The sequence below is a fragment of the Melospiza melodia genome, chromosome 3, assembly GCF_035770615.1.
Source record: "Melospiza melodia melodia isolate bMelMel2 chromosome 3, bMelMel2.pri, whole genome shotgun sequence".
NCBI lineage: Eukaryota > Metazoa > Chordata > Aves > Passeriformes > Passerellidae > Melospiza > Melospiza melodia.
The window spans coordinates 31,946,466-31,960,198 of record NC_086196.1 but is presented as its reverse complement, the minus strand read 5'-3'; the positions used below and the strand labels follow the sequence as shown (position 1 = coordinate 31,960,198).

At 40.0% G+C, this 13,733-nt stretch overlaps 2 protein-coding genes across 5 annotated transcripts in view; one reads left to right on the top strand and one right to left on the bottom strand.

Moving 5' to 3' along the window:
- Positions 1–4,345, top strand: part of SAMD3 (sterile alpha motif domain containing 3) — a 35,846-nt gene extending 31,501 nt beyond the window's left edge. The window contains exons 7-10 of the mRNA XM_063153438.1: positions 1,640–1,843; positions 2,212–2,383; positions 3,539–3,621; positions 3,868–4,345. Coding sequence (XP_063009508.1) covers positions 1,640–1,843; positions 2,212–2,383; positions 3,539–3,621; positions 3,868–4,185 — 777 coding nt within the window. The 3' untranslated portion in view covers positions 4,186–4,345. The remainder of the gene's footprint in view (positions 1–1,639; positions 1,844–2,211; positions 2,384–3,538; positions 3,622–3,867) is intronic.
- A 1,714-nt stretch (positions 4,346–6,059) lies between these two features.
- The window catches only part of L3MBTL3 (L3MBTL histone methyl-lysine binding protein 3), a 78,171-nt gene continuing 70,497 nt past the window's right edge, over positions 6,060–13,733 (bottom strand). For all 4 annotated transcript variants that reach the window (XM_063151162.1, XM_063151164.1, XM_063151163.1 and 1 more), the window contains exons 20-22: positions 11,028–11,191; positions 10,187–10,249; positions 6,060–7,946 (exon numbers count right to left, since the gene is read on the bottom strand). In XM_063151162.1, the coding sequence (XP_063007232.1) occupies positions 7,803–7,946; positions 10,187–10,249; positions 11,028–11,191 (371 nt within the window). In that variant the 3' untranslated portion in view covers positions 6,060–7,802. The remainder of the gene's footprint in view (positions 7,947–10,186; positions 10,250–11,027; positions 11,192–13,733) is intronic.

Genomic DNA, 13,733 nt, shown 5'->3' with positions numbered 1-13,733 from the left:
TTTGAATCCAGTATGATAATTAGGAAGCAGAAATAGCAGGAGAAAAACAAAGAAATGCATTTCCTCTGACAGCATATAGTTAAACTGCCACATTTAAGGCAGGATTTTGTGGAAGGCATGATTTTATGAGAGTTGGAAAAGTGACCGTGAGAAGTAATTGAAGGAGAAAAAAAATCTACTGAAGGCTGTATAGCTATAAAGACTGAAGGCTATTAAATATAAAGATTGGGAGTCCACAGAGCCCAGTGTAGTGAAGTCTTGACAAACTCACCATATACTCATCATTTATACTTTTTGCCAGCACCTCTCCCAGGCAGGTAGGGGAGGGTATGGTACTAACTTGTCTCCCCACCTCTGCTCCTGTGCTCTGAGGAAGAGGCCAGGAATGCCTATGCAAGCTGGTCACAAACACACACTGCTGTTGTAACACAGTGAAGACTGAAATCCCCTATTAGGAAGAGTGCAGACTGTGCTAGTACAGAATCCTAGCAAGGGCCAGGGAGTTGTACAGGGGGGACATTAGGTATCTCTCCTCCATGCAGATCTAATTTTCTTCTGGGATGCCTATAATGGCTATTGGTAGCTATGGATATGTACTAGGAAAGGCAGGTTTCTCACTGCATTGTGCAACCATTCTTGGAATATCACGTGCATGATTTCAAAGAAGGATGTTAATTAAAATGGAAAGTTTAATTGCACATGCAGAGCACTGCGAAGTGGTTTGGGATGTTGTGTGTTTCACAGCTCTGTGTTGGGAATGTTCCGGGGGGCATTTTGAAGTGTCTCAACTCCCTCTGGCATTGACCCACAGGCTGCCCATATGTGTAATCACAGCTGCATCAGTGACAATACAGACAGCAAAAGCCAGCAGCAACGCAGCCTGAGGATGTAACTGTACCAGCTGTGCATCTCTGTGTCCCTCAGCTTGTTTCAGTGAGCAAATTCCCTGTGTCCACTGATGGATGAACTACACACACTCAGGCTACTCCAGTTGGTGTACTGCTTTGGATAGCCACCCCTCCTCTCAGTAATTACTGGCTTTGAAATTACATCAGGAACAATAACAATAATTTTGAGGAAGGTTGTTAACTTTCCTCACGTACAAAAATACTTTTTGGAAACACTAACAGTCAAACTGCTCAAATAATGGCTTTCAATACTAGGTTTTTAGTTCAGCTAGTGTCCTTGGGGGTAAAAATTCCAGCTGCATAAATGTGAAAGTTAGTTGTCCTGCTTTTAGGACCCGTATGGGTAAGAGGAGAATACTAAAATTCTCTTGGTAATACAGATTTAATATTGCTAAATACTGAGTTGTCGTTAGAACTGACTACTCCTTTCCAATAAACCACAATGAGACAAACCAGACACAGGAACAGGAATTTCATGAATAGCCTCAAATATGCAATTTGGGCTTGGGGGACTTGGCTGACAGGTATAGTTTTATATGAAAACAGACCTTGGTCTAACTTAGAATATGAGGGTGAGTTCAGAGAGCGGGAACTGAAACCACACTGCCCATTCTGCTGAGCTCAACTACACTCAAATCACAGAGGTCACATCAAATGACACGAGCTAAAAAAGATGAATAATCAGATAAAAAGGCTGATTTTTTATAATTCTGTACTTAATTTCTTCATAGGAAGAACCTGCTCATCTTAAAGGCAGTGCAATGGATTTACATATTAAGTGGCTTAATCAAGAATATATGAAAACTCAGAGGAACTGGGAAGAAGTGGAAAACAGAATGAATGTGACAATAGAAATACGGAGAAAGATGATCAGCGATAAGGCACCTTTAAAAGATGTTCTTAGACTATTTCCTTTCTTAAGATGCCCTTATCAGGTAACAGAGCTATTTTTAATAATAACATTGAATCCTGTGTTATAGATGTGATGCATCTGTAGGCGTGTATTTCACAGGATATTTCCACTGAAGCATCCATCAGCAACGTTCTCTTTAATTCATACTGAAATCCCATTTTAAAAGGTTCATCACTTCAATTCTGTGTTAAAGGTGCCACACACACCACCAGTGTCACTGTTTGGTGTTACTTGATGCATTCCTTCCCTGCTTTGAAAAAAAATTACATCACCCTCTTGAGTTTATAATCTTATTTAACTGAGCTAGTTTTATCCTGTCTTCAAAGTGCATGCATTGTTTACAGTTGTGGTTTTGAGGTTTGCAATACCAAATACTTGTTTTTCTTTTAGCTTTTTAGGGAGTTCCAGCTTCTCACACACATGGACATTCATAAGAAAACAGTCGAGATTTTGGAGATTTATTCAGAAAACATTTTGTCCTTGTATGTGGTGAGGAATAATCCAATTAACATTATGCTGCAAGAAAATCTGAAGCAGCACACAGAGGAAGACGTTCTGAAATGTCAGTACAAATCTCCTATGCTCTGAATATCAGAGTTTTGTTGTAGCTAATTGTTCTTACTTATGTAACTAAACTAGTTTCAATTGTACTGCAAACTCATTTCAAAAATGTTATGGTTTCTTTGAAAATATAGAGTGATGGTGAAGCATTGAGAATAAAAGCTACTAAATTAGTAGGAAAATTAAGTCAGTCAAGTATTGAAGCTTTTTTTTCACTGAATAAAAGACTGCAGGTTTGATAAAGTAAGTAATTACCTTAAAATAAGTACTGCAAGATGAGCAGAAGTATGTATTTCTAGATATGAGTGCTTATTATTTTCTAAAAATACCCGCAGAAAACTAATTTTCTGCTTTAGAAATTGCCCCATAAAAAAGACGCAATTTCCTTTACAAGTGAAGTTTCTATGGTTATAATCTTTACCCCAGTAAAATAAAAGAAGTAGTTCCCACTAACCATTTCAGGCACCTCGTCTCTGCAGAGAAACAGTGCAGGAGAAAGGGCACAGACTGGTGCCTCTGGTGAGGTCCGTGTATCCTGGCTGTGGGGAGCAAACACCTGCTGACACTCAGCTTCTTTCAGTCAGTGAGAAAGCTGGGCAGTGTGGTCCTACCTGGCACCTAGATAATAAATGCATGGCGAGGTAAGTTCAGTGAAGCACATAACACTAGAAGCCTGAGTTGCAAAAAAGATGTTATAGCCAATAACACCTGAGTCAGAGGGATAGTAGATACCAGGTGTCAGGAGGTTCTGCAGCTGGTGCCATAGCCTTCAAAGCAGAGTCCTGGAAAAAGGACTCCCTGGACTTCAGTTTACTGGGGAGAGAGAAGTTTGGGGAAGGGCAGTGAGAGCAGGAAGACTGCTCAGCTCACAAGCTCAACTAAAAGCAACCCAATGGCCAACTTACTTATTGTGAGGAAAATTGAACTGTAATATTGAGTAGCAGAGTCCCATGAATTATTTGGCACTAATGTTCATTGCCAGCTGAGTTGTCTAAATATTGACTGTGGTACAAACTACTCTTCAAAGTGGACTGAACAACAGCTCCACTACTGAGCTCTTAACTATTACATAGACTGCAATCTGTTTTTCCAGGATGATACTGCAGTGCCAGAAAGTTTTCATTTGTAATTTAGTATAAATCCTTGCCTTTGACAGATATGAAAATGACTGCTGCATGTTTGCTCCTACCAGAAGTCTTTGGAGATGATTCCAGTCTGTTTGCTGCAGTGAACGAGGAGGTAGGAGACAGAGCACCAGCAGCCTTGGTCTCTTTTCCTTTTATCACCTGCATGTGCACATCACCCGGGCTTTTGGTGGCTCAGCTTAGTTCTGGGAAGAGGTGACATTAGCCTGCCTTTTGAGTAGAAATACTCACAGAAATACTACCTAACTTCAGAGGAGTGTTATCAGTCTTACTTCATTCTCTGACCCGTTCATCGTAGCAATGTTGTGGCATCATTTGAAATAGCCTTTTTTAAATTTAGGTAAAAGCAGTGACACCAGTGCTGGAAGTGAAAAATCCCTTCAACGTGAATTCATGCGAGTTTGCCCTGTACATAGAAAGGGAAGAGCTGGCCCAGCTTGACGACTGCACCATGGCTCTGGCAGCACTGGTGGCTGCATTCCATGTGTTTGATATCCCATGCCCAAAGAGAATCCACAGGACACTGAACTTCCTGGAGTCCCTGGTCTTTGAGGTGAGGAGCCCAGCAGCTCTGCCCACCCCAGTAAAAACAGAGCTGGAGGCACCCAAGCATCCAGTACCTGATGGTGCACCCAGCACTCCTCTCAGGAGCATGTGATATTTTGTCAAAATAAATCCCTTTGTGCCATTCTTTCTATTCAAAGTGTATGTATATTTAAAAGCTACGTTTAGTAATGCCCTCCTTTTTTTATTGTACTGGCTACTTCTAACAAAAAATTAAAACTCCAGCAATCTCATTATTTTAAATGTAGATTTTAGAGCAGTCTAGAGATAATAAAATTTTCTGGATTACTTTATGTGTTATGTATTATTTTTCTATAAGTAGCATTTGAAAAATTCAGGTATTTTGATTGTAAGAATTAAAAAAATGAGCCAACATGAGCATTTCACTGCTTTAGATGGTAATACAGTTAATGTTTTGAAATGGCACAAATTAAACATCTACTTACTACTATTACTTCATAATGTTCTGATTGCTGAGAGGCTAATATAATAATTTTAGTGGTTTAAAATGGTGGGCTTGATTTGCAATTTACAGGATGACGACTTTTGCTGTTTTCTTCTTGCATGAAACATTTAGTTTCAACATTAATCCTGAATTTACTAAACAGGCATTCTAAGATGAGCTCTCAAAGCAGCAAGCATGACTTATCTGGGATGCTGCCATGTGCATTGGTGCTGCAGAGGGAACATTTCTTTCCAAATTTGTTCCTCATTTTCTTTCCAAATTTGTTCCCTGGAACAAATCAACTTTCTCCACATGGTGACTCTGTCTGCCTACAGAGTAGAAGCCCTCTCCTCTCTTCTTCCACAGCCTTCTCTCTTTGCCAACACTCCATTCGTGACTTCTGTGTGAAAATCCCAAGGGTTGCTGTCTGGCATTGTACGGCTTTGGGCAAGTGCCTGGTGATAGGAACAGCAGCCAGGACCCATTGCATTAATTAGAAATAAAAACTGGCTTTTTATTAAAACACTACTTTCTGTTAGAGACCAATCTCCCACAAGTTCCAAAATGTCAGCGTAGGCAAAGCAGCCCCTGTGGTCACGATGGTTCTTTAAACACTCAAACACACAGCCTGGAAGATCACAGAAGCTTTGGTAAGTTTTGGCTGTGCAGGGGTGACTCCAAGGCAGTGATGACAGTGGGAGATCCTTCAGGATGAGAGGAGATGGCTGCATTTGATGGCCAAACTCTCCTGCTATAGGCTTCACATGGTTCCAGGGAACTTTTACCAATGTGAGGGCTGGGCTACCACAGATACAAAACAAAAACCAATGCCATTTCAGAGATTCAGTAGGTCTGATGAGTGGCTTTAGTTTCTTTAGTCAACAAAGAAAATTTGTTGACTGTAGTTTTTGTAACAGAGGTGGCTACACTCAGCTACCTCATCACATGGGATACAAAAGTAAGGATTATGTATGTCCTCATTATTGTTTGTGATAGCTATGTGAATAAAAAGTTGGGCTCAAGTGAGGTTTATTCTACATCTTGTAAACAGTAATAATTTAAATTAATTTCTTAAACCACAGTACTTTGTAAGTAGTTGTGAATAAAAATCCAGGGAGGTGCTAACATCCCCAGGTAATCTCTGTTGAGCTGCAGATCTCTTTGTTGGTTATCACTGCAGGCTGTAGACCTGGCACACAGGACAGACACAGAGGGTAGAGGAAAATAAACTACACAGAAGGAGACAATGAAAGAAAACAGAAGAATTTAGCTATTTACAGTCCTGCCTGTGCAACTTCAGGTGCTGCTGGTGACAAAGTCCAGGGCTATAAATGGCATTCTGATTGTAGTGGCCAGGGGGATGTGAGCTTTGGGAGTAAGTGTTGAGGGAGAGGGCACACAGCAGTAGCTAAGTTGCTCTTTTAAAACTACTGGCTGCGCTGAGCTACAGTGAGAAATCACTCCACACACACACCCATCAGGAGCAGCTGGGTTCATCTGGGAGTCCTGGGCACACACAAAGGTAACAGAGGCTCCAGTTCAGGTTTTATTTGTATTGTAGTACAATAAGAGTGCAATTTGAACGTACACATATTGAACAAAATGTAAAAATATTATTTATGCAATGCTATGGGAGGAAATTAACAGAGCAATGCAACTTACTTAATACTGACCCTGTTTCACCTCATATTATGGCAGGAACCAGTCACACGATCCGGAAGGGACACAGAGAGTGAAAACTTAAAAACTCCAGCCAAAGAAAAGCCTAGCAAAATCTGTGGGAAGATGTAACATTCTCCCAGCTCTGTGCAATGGGAATGTTCTGTTTGTTCTCAGTTCCACAGCTGAGCAACTGCCCACTGCAGCACTAAACAGAGGGCTGCCAAAAACCTGATCCAACTCTTCTCTCTCTTCTTGCAAAGTAATTCTGGAGCAGTCCTCAGTATACAGGTAGCTAGGCTTTCTCCCATATAAAGTGCATCTGGTTTACATCTTGCATGTATATATACCACGTGCAACGACTTTCCCTGTAATAATCCTCCAAGAAAGGAGGTTGCCTCACCTCAGTACCTGCTGGTGGCATCTGCAGCCTGCTAATGACCTGGTGAATTGCATGTATTTTACACTTAGCATGTGCCGGTGCACCACAAGCATTTAAGTATCCTTTTCCCTGTGCTTTGCCTTTCTCCATATGCCTTATCCATTTACAAATCAGAGTTTTCAGCTAGAAAGTGGTGAGAAAAATAATTCTCCCACCCCTGGGAAAGCAAACCTCTGTAGAATATGAAACCAGGGTAGCAGTCCTAGCTTGAGCACAGTTTTTCTCCATTGTTGTGGTAACTATGCTGAAGACTGGGAAGTGCAGACACAATTGAATGTAATTTCTTTTCTGCTAATTTCCTTGCCTCAAATTACTCCTATTTTCTTCCATGTTCTGATGGACTGTAGCAGACTCCATGTAAATGGCTGGGACTCTATTGTGCAGCATAAACAAAAATCTTCTATGAAGTCAAACTTTATTTTTCAGTTGCAGCCTTCTCTATACTGGTCTTTTGATAAAATACATGAAAGATGCTGGTGGCAAAACTCACATAACAGTTTTGTAATCGTGCAAAAGTAAAAACATTCAGTTATCAAAAAAGCATTATAATTTCAACCCCAACAAGGTTTGTTTTGTTACAAGCAAACAGACAGTTTTATTATCTGTAAAGTAATATGCTGTAGCATAAAGTGTCACATATGTAACATTAAGTGTTTCATTTTCAAACTATGGCACAAATACACATTAGCCATAACAGTCTCATCTGGCTACCTGTAGCCTAATTTTTGGCTGATCAGTTTTTATTTTGATAAAATGAAGTAAAAGCTTCTGAAAAGTAAAATGGGTACATGAAGTACAATTCAAGAATCCTTAGAAAATATTAACGTTCCCTTATATAATACAGCATAAATAATTAAGGAAGGTTTTCTTGATGTCCAGAGAGAGTTAGGGATCCTAACCATCCATGGAGAATTAGCGCCATTAGTTTGGTAAATGAGACCAGCTGACTCGGGTGTCACACAGTACCTTCTCAAAAGCTTGAACACTTCCCAGAAGGATTCAGATGTGTACTGGCTCCAGGAGATTATAAATAGTCCACGAGTGCTGAACTTCAGTTTCTTCCTTTCTGAGAGTCCTTACTCAACACTTCTAGTGAGTCTTTGTGCTTTGAATAAAACATGAGCTCCAGTGGAGAAAGCTGGTTCGTGCACATTTTCCATTATCTTCAAAGTTCATTGTGTGAATTTTTCTCTGCAGCTTTGAACATCAGAATGGAATTAAAGATTTTTAGGGCTGGTCCCAGTTTAATGCTCATTATTTTGACTATGTCTGATTGGGTCATTAGCAGGAATGCTTCTCCATCAATTTGCTTTAAAAGAAAAACACACAAAGCTATTAATAGATTTGACAGTGCAGCAGTATAAGTTTCAGAAAACATGAAAAGAAAAGTCCCAGCAACTTCAGACAAAGTTAAGGACTGGCTGAATACAAGCACTTTCAAATGCTTTCAGGAGCTTTGATTTCAACCTTCAGACAGATCAGCTAGTCTAAGAGAACAGGATGATCTTCTTCCTGCTCAAAAACAACCGTCTGGCTAATTTTCAGCTAAACGTTTCTCATTTTCATACTGACAATATAAAACCTATTGAAGGGTAAAGTGGGTAAATTAAGTGTAATTCAACTATACTGAAGCACAGCAATGCTTTTAAACATCTTAGCTATTCGTTTTATGCCAGCATCCATAGGAGAAGCTTCTGGATCTCTCTCCCAGCTATAGAGCTGGAATCCTCTTCAGACCAACACTTCTCTGCTCACTAAATAGCAAATTGAAATTAATTTGATCCCAGATGAAAGTAGGGGCCAGGCTAATAAAACTGCCTCTTGGACACAAACATAACAGAACATTTCAAAACACAGAATATTTTTCTTTGTATTGTTGATATTTTACTTAACTTTACAAATGAACATTCTCCTGTAAGCAAATCACTCTCTCAGCAGGACTGCTAAATCCCAACAGGAAGAGCCCCCAGGGTCCTCACTTCAGGGGCTTCAATGGGGCCAACATTTCCTATCTAAGCTTTTGATCACTTAGGTATCTAAAGCCAGACTTGGTGGGCTCAGAACTTAAAGTGTGTGAACTTGGGGCCCCCCAAATAAAAAGCTGAAGCATCTTAACAGAAGCAGGCTGAAGGTTCATTTCCATATAGAAGTTTGAACCAGCATCTTCTACCTACTGATGTCAGCCAGTCCATGCCTCAATGACCTCATTGACCTCAGTGGGGGACATTTAATTTACTAGTCACAGACAAAGCCTGAGAGGCTGAATCCTAGAGAAGGGAAATATTTTCTCACACCTCTGAGAATGAATTGTTAAGAATTCAGCATCTCTGTGGCACTTGCTGTTTGCTGACTTGATTAGCAATATGCCAACTTTTATTTCTAAATTAATTGATGAGACACCCTAAGTGACATAGGGAACAATCCAGGCTTGAATACTAAAATGCTCAACATCTGAGCTAGTGCCAAATGCCCAGAGATGCAGCCTCTCAGTCCTTTGATAAGCAGCTGTAATAGTCATTACAGTCTACAGCACAGCCTGAAAGCTTCTGTTGCAGGAGATTAGCAGGGCCATTTGTATGCATTTTCCTCAGGAGGTGCCTTCCCAAGTTTAAGCAGCAAAATTATTCTTCACTTGAAAGGCTGGCTGACTTTGCCCATTCAGGTTGTCTGGCTGGGATAAGCACCTGATCACTCTGGCATCTGTGATCAAACTGCCTTCTTAAAGCTAAGCATTAACATTAAGGAATAACAAAACTCTGAGCAGAAAAAAAAAAAAAGACAATCTAGTTTATAAGGCCTAATGTATCTAAAACCTTATCCATTCCTAATGACAACTTTGGAAAATCAATCTCAGATGACAAAAATGCACACCTGACATGCTCACAAAGTGAGTACATGCTCCTTTGAACCTCATCAGAACCTTCAGATCTTCTCACTCACTGCTGAGTTAAATCACATTCATAAATTGGCTATATCAGGAGGAAGAGCATCAATAGCTAAATGTGATGAGACAAGATGCAAGGAGTTTTATGGGGCGGTTATCTCAAACTACTGTTCTGCTTTGTTTTACTTATTAACATCCTGGAGAACTAAAATAACATCCTTGCTTACAAATCTTGTCCAATCAGACCAAGAGAGAACAGTAGTAAATCAAAAAGTTTGTAAGTAATTTCAATTGGCAGGAAAAAAGATGGAAAAATACCTGGCTGACACTTGGCTGGTTTTCTCTTTACTTTCTTCCTATTTCATGACCTGAAAACCAACCTAATCTTCCATACATTTGCATCTGACTTTAAACAATGTGGCATTGAAATGGGTTGTCCCAGGAGGCGGTGGAGTCACCATCCCTGGAAGAGTTTAAGAGGCATCTGGGTCTGGTGCTGATTGGGAAGGTTTGGAGGCAAGAGGGATAGTGCTAGGTTGGAGGGTTAGACCTAGTATTTTAAAGAGCTCTTCTAACCCTGATGATTCTCTGATTCCATACACTTCATTCTACTAATTTGTATGTATTTCTACCAAGCTTTCTTGTCTCTGTTCTTTTTTACGCACCTCATCTTTAAACACCTTGCCATGTTCTTCACATCCTGGTAAACTTCGTATAAATTCAGAGACCTGCCACCAAAGCATACAACAAAAGATTTAGTTAGACTCATATTTTCTCAAAATAGTCTTTAAGGCTGACAATTATTAAAGTCTTTTAGCTATTGTTTTTACAGTCTCATATTAGGTGTTCCACCTTGTTCTGTAAGTGCATAGAGTCATGCTTCTTTTGTTCTCTGATTAAATGAGATCCAACTGCCTCGGGTGCAGAGAACAGTCACAGGTACTTGTGAAAGTAAAGCAATTACGAGATTCTGTCTGCCCAAGCATTGCTACATACCCGAACAGAGGCTCTAATCTTAAAATCAGGTGCTATGGCCTGACCATATCCATACAGTTCCTCTCTGCACTGTATAATCTCTCTCCAAAGCAGTGTGCCACATCCAAACTATGCACAAGGAATAGCTGCTTGCTCCATGCAGACCCCTACACTGGGGTCCATTCCTCCAGAATGTTTGTGTGGGGACTAGATGTTGGTAGTGGAGACCATGAGCACTTGATATGCTGGACCATACATTTACCATTTCTCTTGAGAACACCAGTGAATATGCTTTTATATATATACATACACACATATTTATCTGCATCAATACGCATATGAATGAATACTTCTGCTTCTGGAGCTGGATGGCAGCAGGATGAGCATTTTAGGGATCACTTACATTAGATTTGCCTGAGTCTAATCCTCTGAGTAGTCATGTATTATTCTTAATCTACGGGGATAATCTAAAGCTCTAAATCAGCCTTCGAAGACAGTGGTAGTAAGACAGAAGACAAAGAGGGAACCTACCTCATCTGTACTCCACTTAGAAACTTTGCTGGCTGGGATCCCAGCCACACTTGGAAGGAGCTTGCTCTGCTGTTCCCAGCGCAAGGGCAGGCCAGGGATTTGCAACTTAGAAGACACGATAACTGGTTGGGAGAGAAGCCTCTGCGTGTTGGGCTCTTCAACATCTTCAGCAACAGGAAACACGAATTAAATCCTCAGTCAATGATGAGATCAGATATGGGAAAAGCACATTCATTTCTATTCATGGGCCTCCCTACACAAGCTGTACAGTTTTGCTTGAACAGTAAAATGCCATGAATGCCAAACCAGAATTGGAAGTGCCATGACTGTTCTTCCACTAGTATGACTATCATCATATTGGCTCTCTATAAATATAACTACTCCTACATGGAAGAAGTCTCTTTCAACACAACACAATTCCATGCCATCAGATCTGTTAACATAACACACCACAGGTCAAACAATTTAAAATATTTTGGTACAATAAATCACACTCATATTTAATACTAGTACAGCAATACAAGAATTAACTTAATTTTTGGTTGAGCTGTTAGAAAATCAAAAGCAGCACTGCACTGCTACAAAATTCCAAGTGAATCAGTTATACAGTCCCAGCCCACACAACATTTATGGCTCATCCACAACAAAACGTTTTTCAGTTCTTCTGAGGAAAAAACGCAAATGTCTGCAAATTCTCTGCTTCCACTTTAATTGAATGTTTTGTTTGGAAAATAACATTAAACTCCTCCGTGCTGCATTTTATCTCACTCATCCGTAATGGAAGGAATGATCTCCCATCCCACTGTCCCCAAAGGTAATGCACTGGTGGGAGGCTGCCTTCAGACACACACTGCTGATGTCTGGAGAAAAGCAGCAGCTGCAGATGTGTGCAGCAGGAAAGAGTGAAGAGTGATACCTCGAATGATGTCAAACTGCATATGACATCCCTACTCATTTAGATCCATTGGCAATGCAAAAGCAGCATGCCTGCTCTCTGAACTCAGGCCCAAGTACTTCCCAATTGCCAACTCTGATTGTGGAAAACCTCTGAAATTCACTTCTTAAGGAACAGCCAACAATGTACACTCTTAATGCCTAATATTCCTTAATGACATGGTTCATACAGTTACTCACAAATCCCTATGCTATTTTTGTTGGGATTGTTCATTTCTGTTGCAGTTCCATTCTACTTTCACTTTTGAGAAGCTGCTATTAACCACAATGTTCTAGTTTTCACACATTTGCACCCAACAACTAGGGCACAAATTCCCCTTATGGATTTTTGCCAGCACAGTGGGGCTGGTCTATAATACACCTAATATAGGATGTTACCACATTTGCTTGTGTTGTTCTGCTCCTCGAGCCTAGTTTTTTGTTACCTTCAAGATCTATCCTCATTTCTTATTAATGCCTATTATTCTGAAGTTGACTCTAAAGCCATTTAGTCAGCACTGTCAGCCCACTCATTCACTTCTTTTAAAATAGACTCCTTAATATTTTATTACCATTATACTCCCATTCTTCAAAGAGAGTTCCCTAAATGTCCTTTTTACACTTCACTGTTGTGTTACAAATGCTCCTTAGAGCCTCTAATACTAATAAAAATCTCCGTGAGAAAGGAATGTAAAAGGTAGAAACTATGCTGAATGTAAAGCATATTTTACAGAACAGTATCTTTCTAATTGTTCCTCAAATCCCCTCCCTATCCTTACCCTCTCATCTTTTCCTTCTAGACAAGGTCTCTCAAGAGTTGGAAATGTTAAGTGTTCAGCTATTTTTTCCTTTCATTCACAAAATATGCAATATGTTGATAGTGCCACATAAATAATAAATAGCAGACTGTAATGCTGTGTGAAGAAAATACCACACAAATCACACCCTGTATTCACATATATAATATATAAATATATGCATGCACACAACAGCACATAGGTACAGGCAAAATAATGAGCAGCATTCTCAGTCAGTGTAGTATCTGCCTCACAGGCAAGGCAAAGAGCACCAGTGGACCATGTAAAGTACATTTCACTCAACTAAATTGAAGAAATTAAAAATAAAAGTCCCTAGCCCTATGGCAGATAAAACCACAACAGCAAAAAAGAGGAAATTTAGATTCAGTGTGGGTAACCTTGTAACAGGAAGCCCAGAACACACCGCTTTGGCTACAATCTATATCTCTAATACCAGACAGTTAAAAGTTTTCCCTATCCTCTGGAGTATGGAATGCTCTGGAGTATTTCTCACTTTGCATGCTCTGCTTCCCATAGAGAGGCAATCTGTCTTTCTGGGCCATAGAAAATATGAGATTTATTCCAAGTTATGTCTCAACTGGGACATTTGGAAGATTAACTTGAGGTGAACCAGAGATTAGCCAGTTTCATCACAGAACCACGAACAGCTTCTTCAAGCACTGAAGTGAAGAAAGAAAATCTGCTTGCCAGCTCCACAAGACAGCAGCCAGATGCACAAAGTTCACAGTTTTAAATCTTAACCATGTCTTTTCTGATGACATTTTGCTTCAGCATCCTGCCTTTACATTGTTCTTACTTTACAACACCTTGTTATCCTTCTCTCTGAGAGTTCATCTCTATCTTCCTAATGAGTTACCACAGAACAAAATATAAACTTGTATTTCATAGAAGGTAAGTGGCAAATACTTTCTGCATTAATGAGAGACCATTAACGCTGCTCATTGCCTCCTGCATG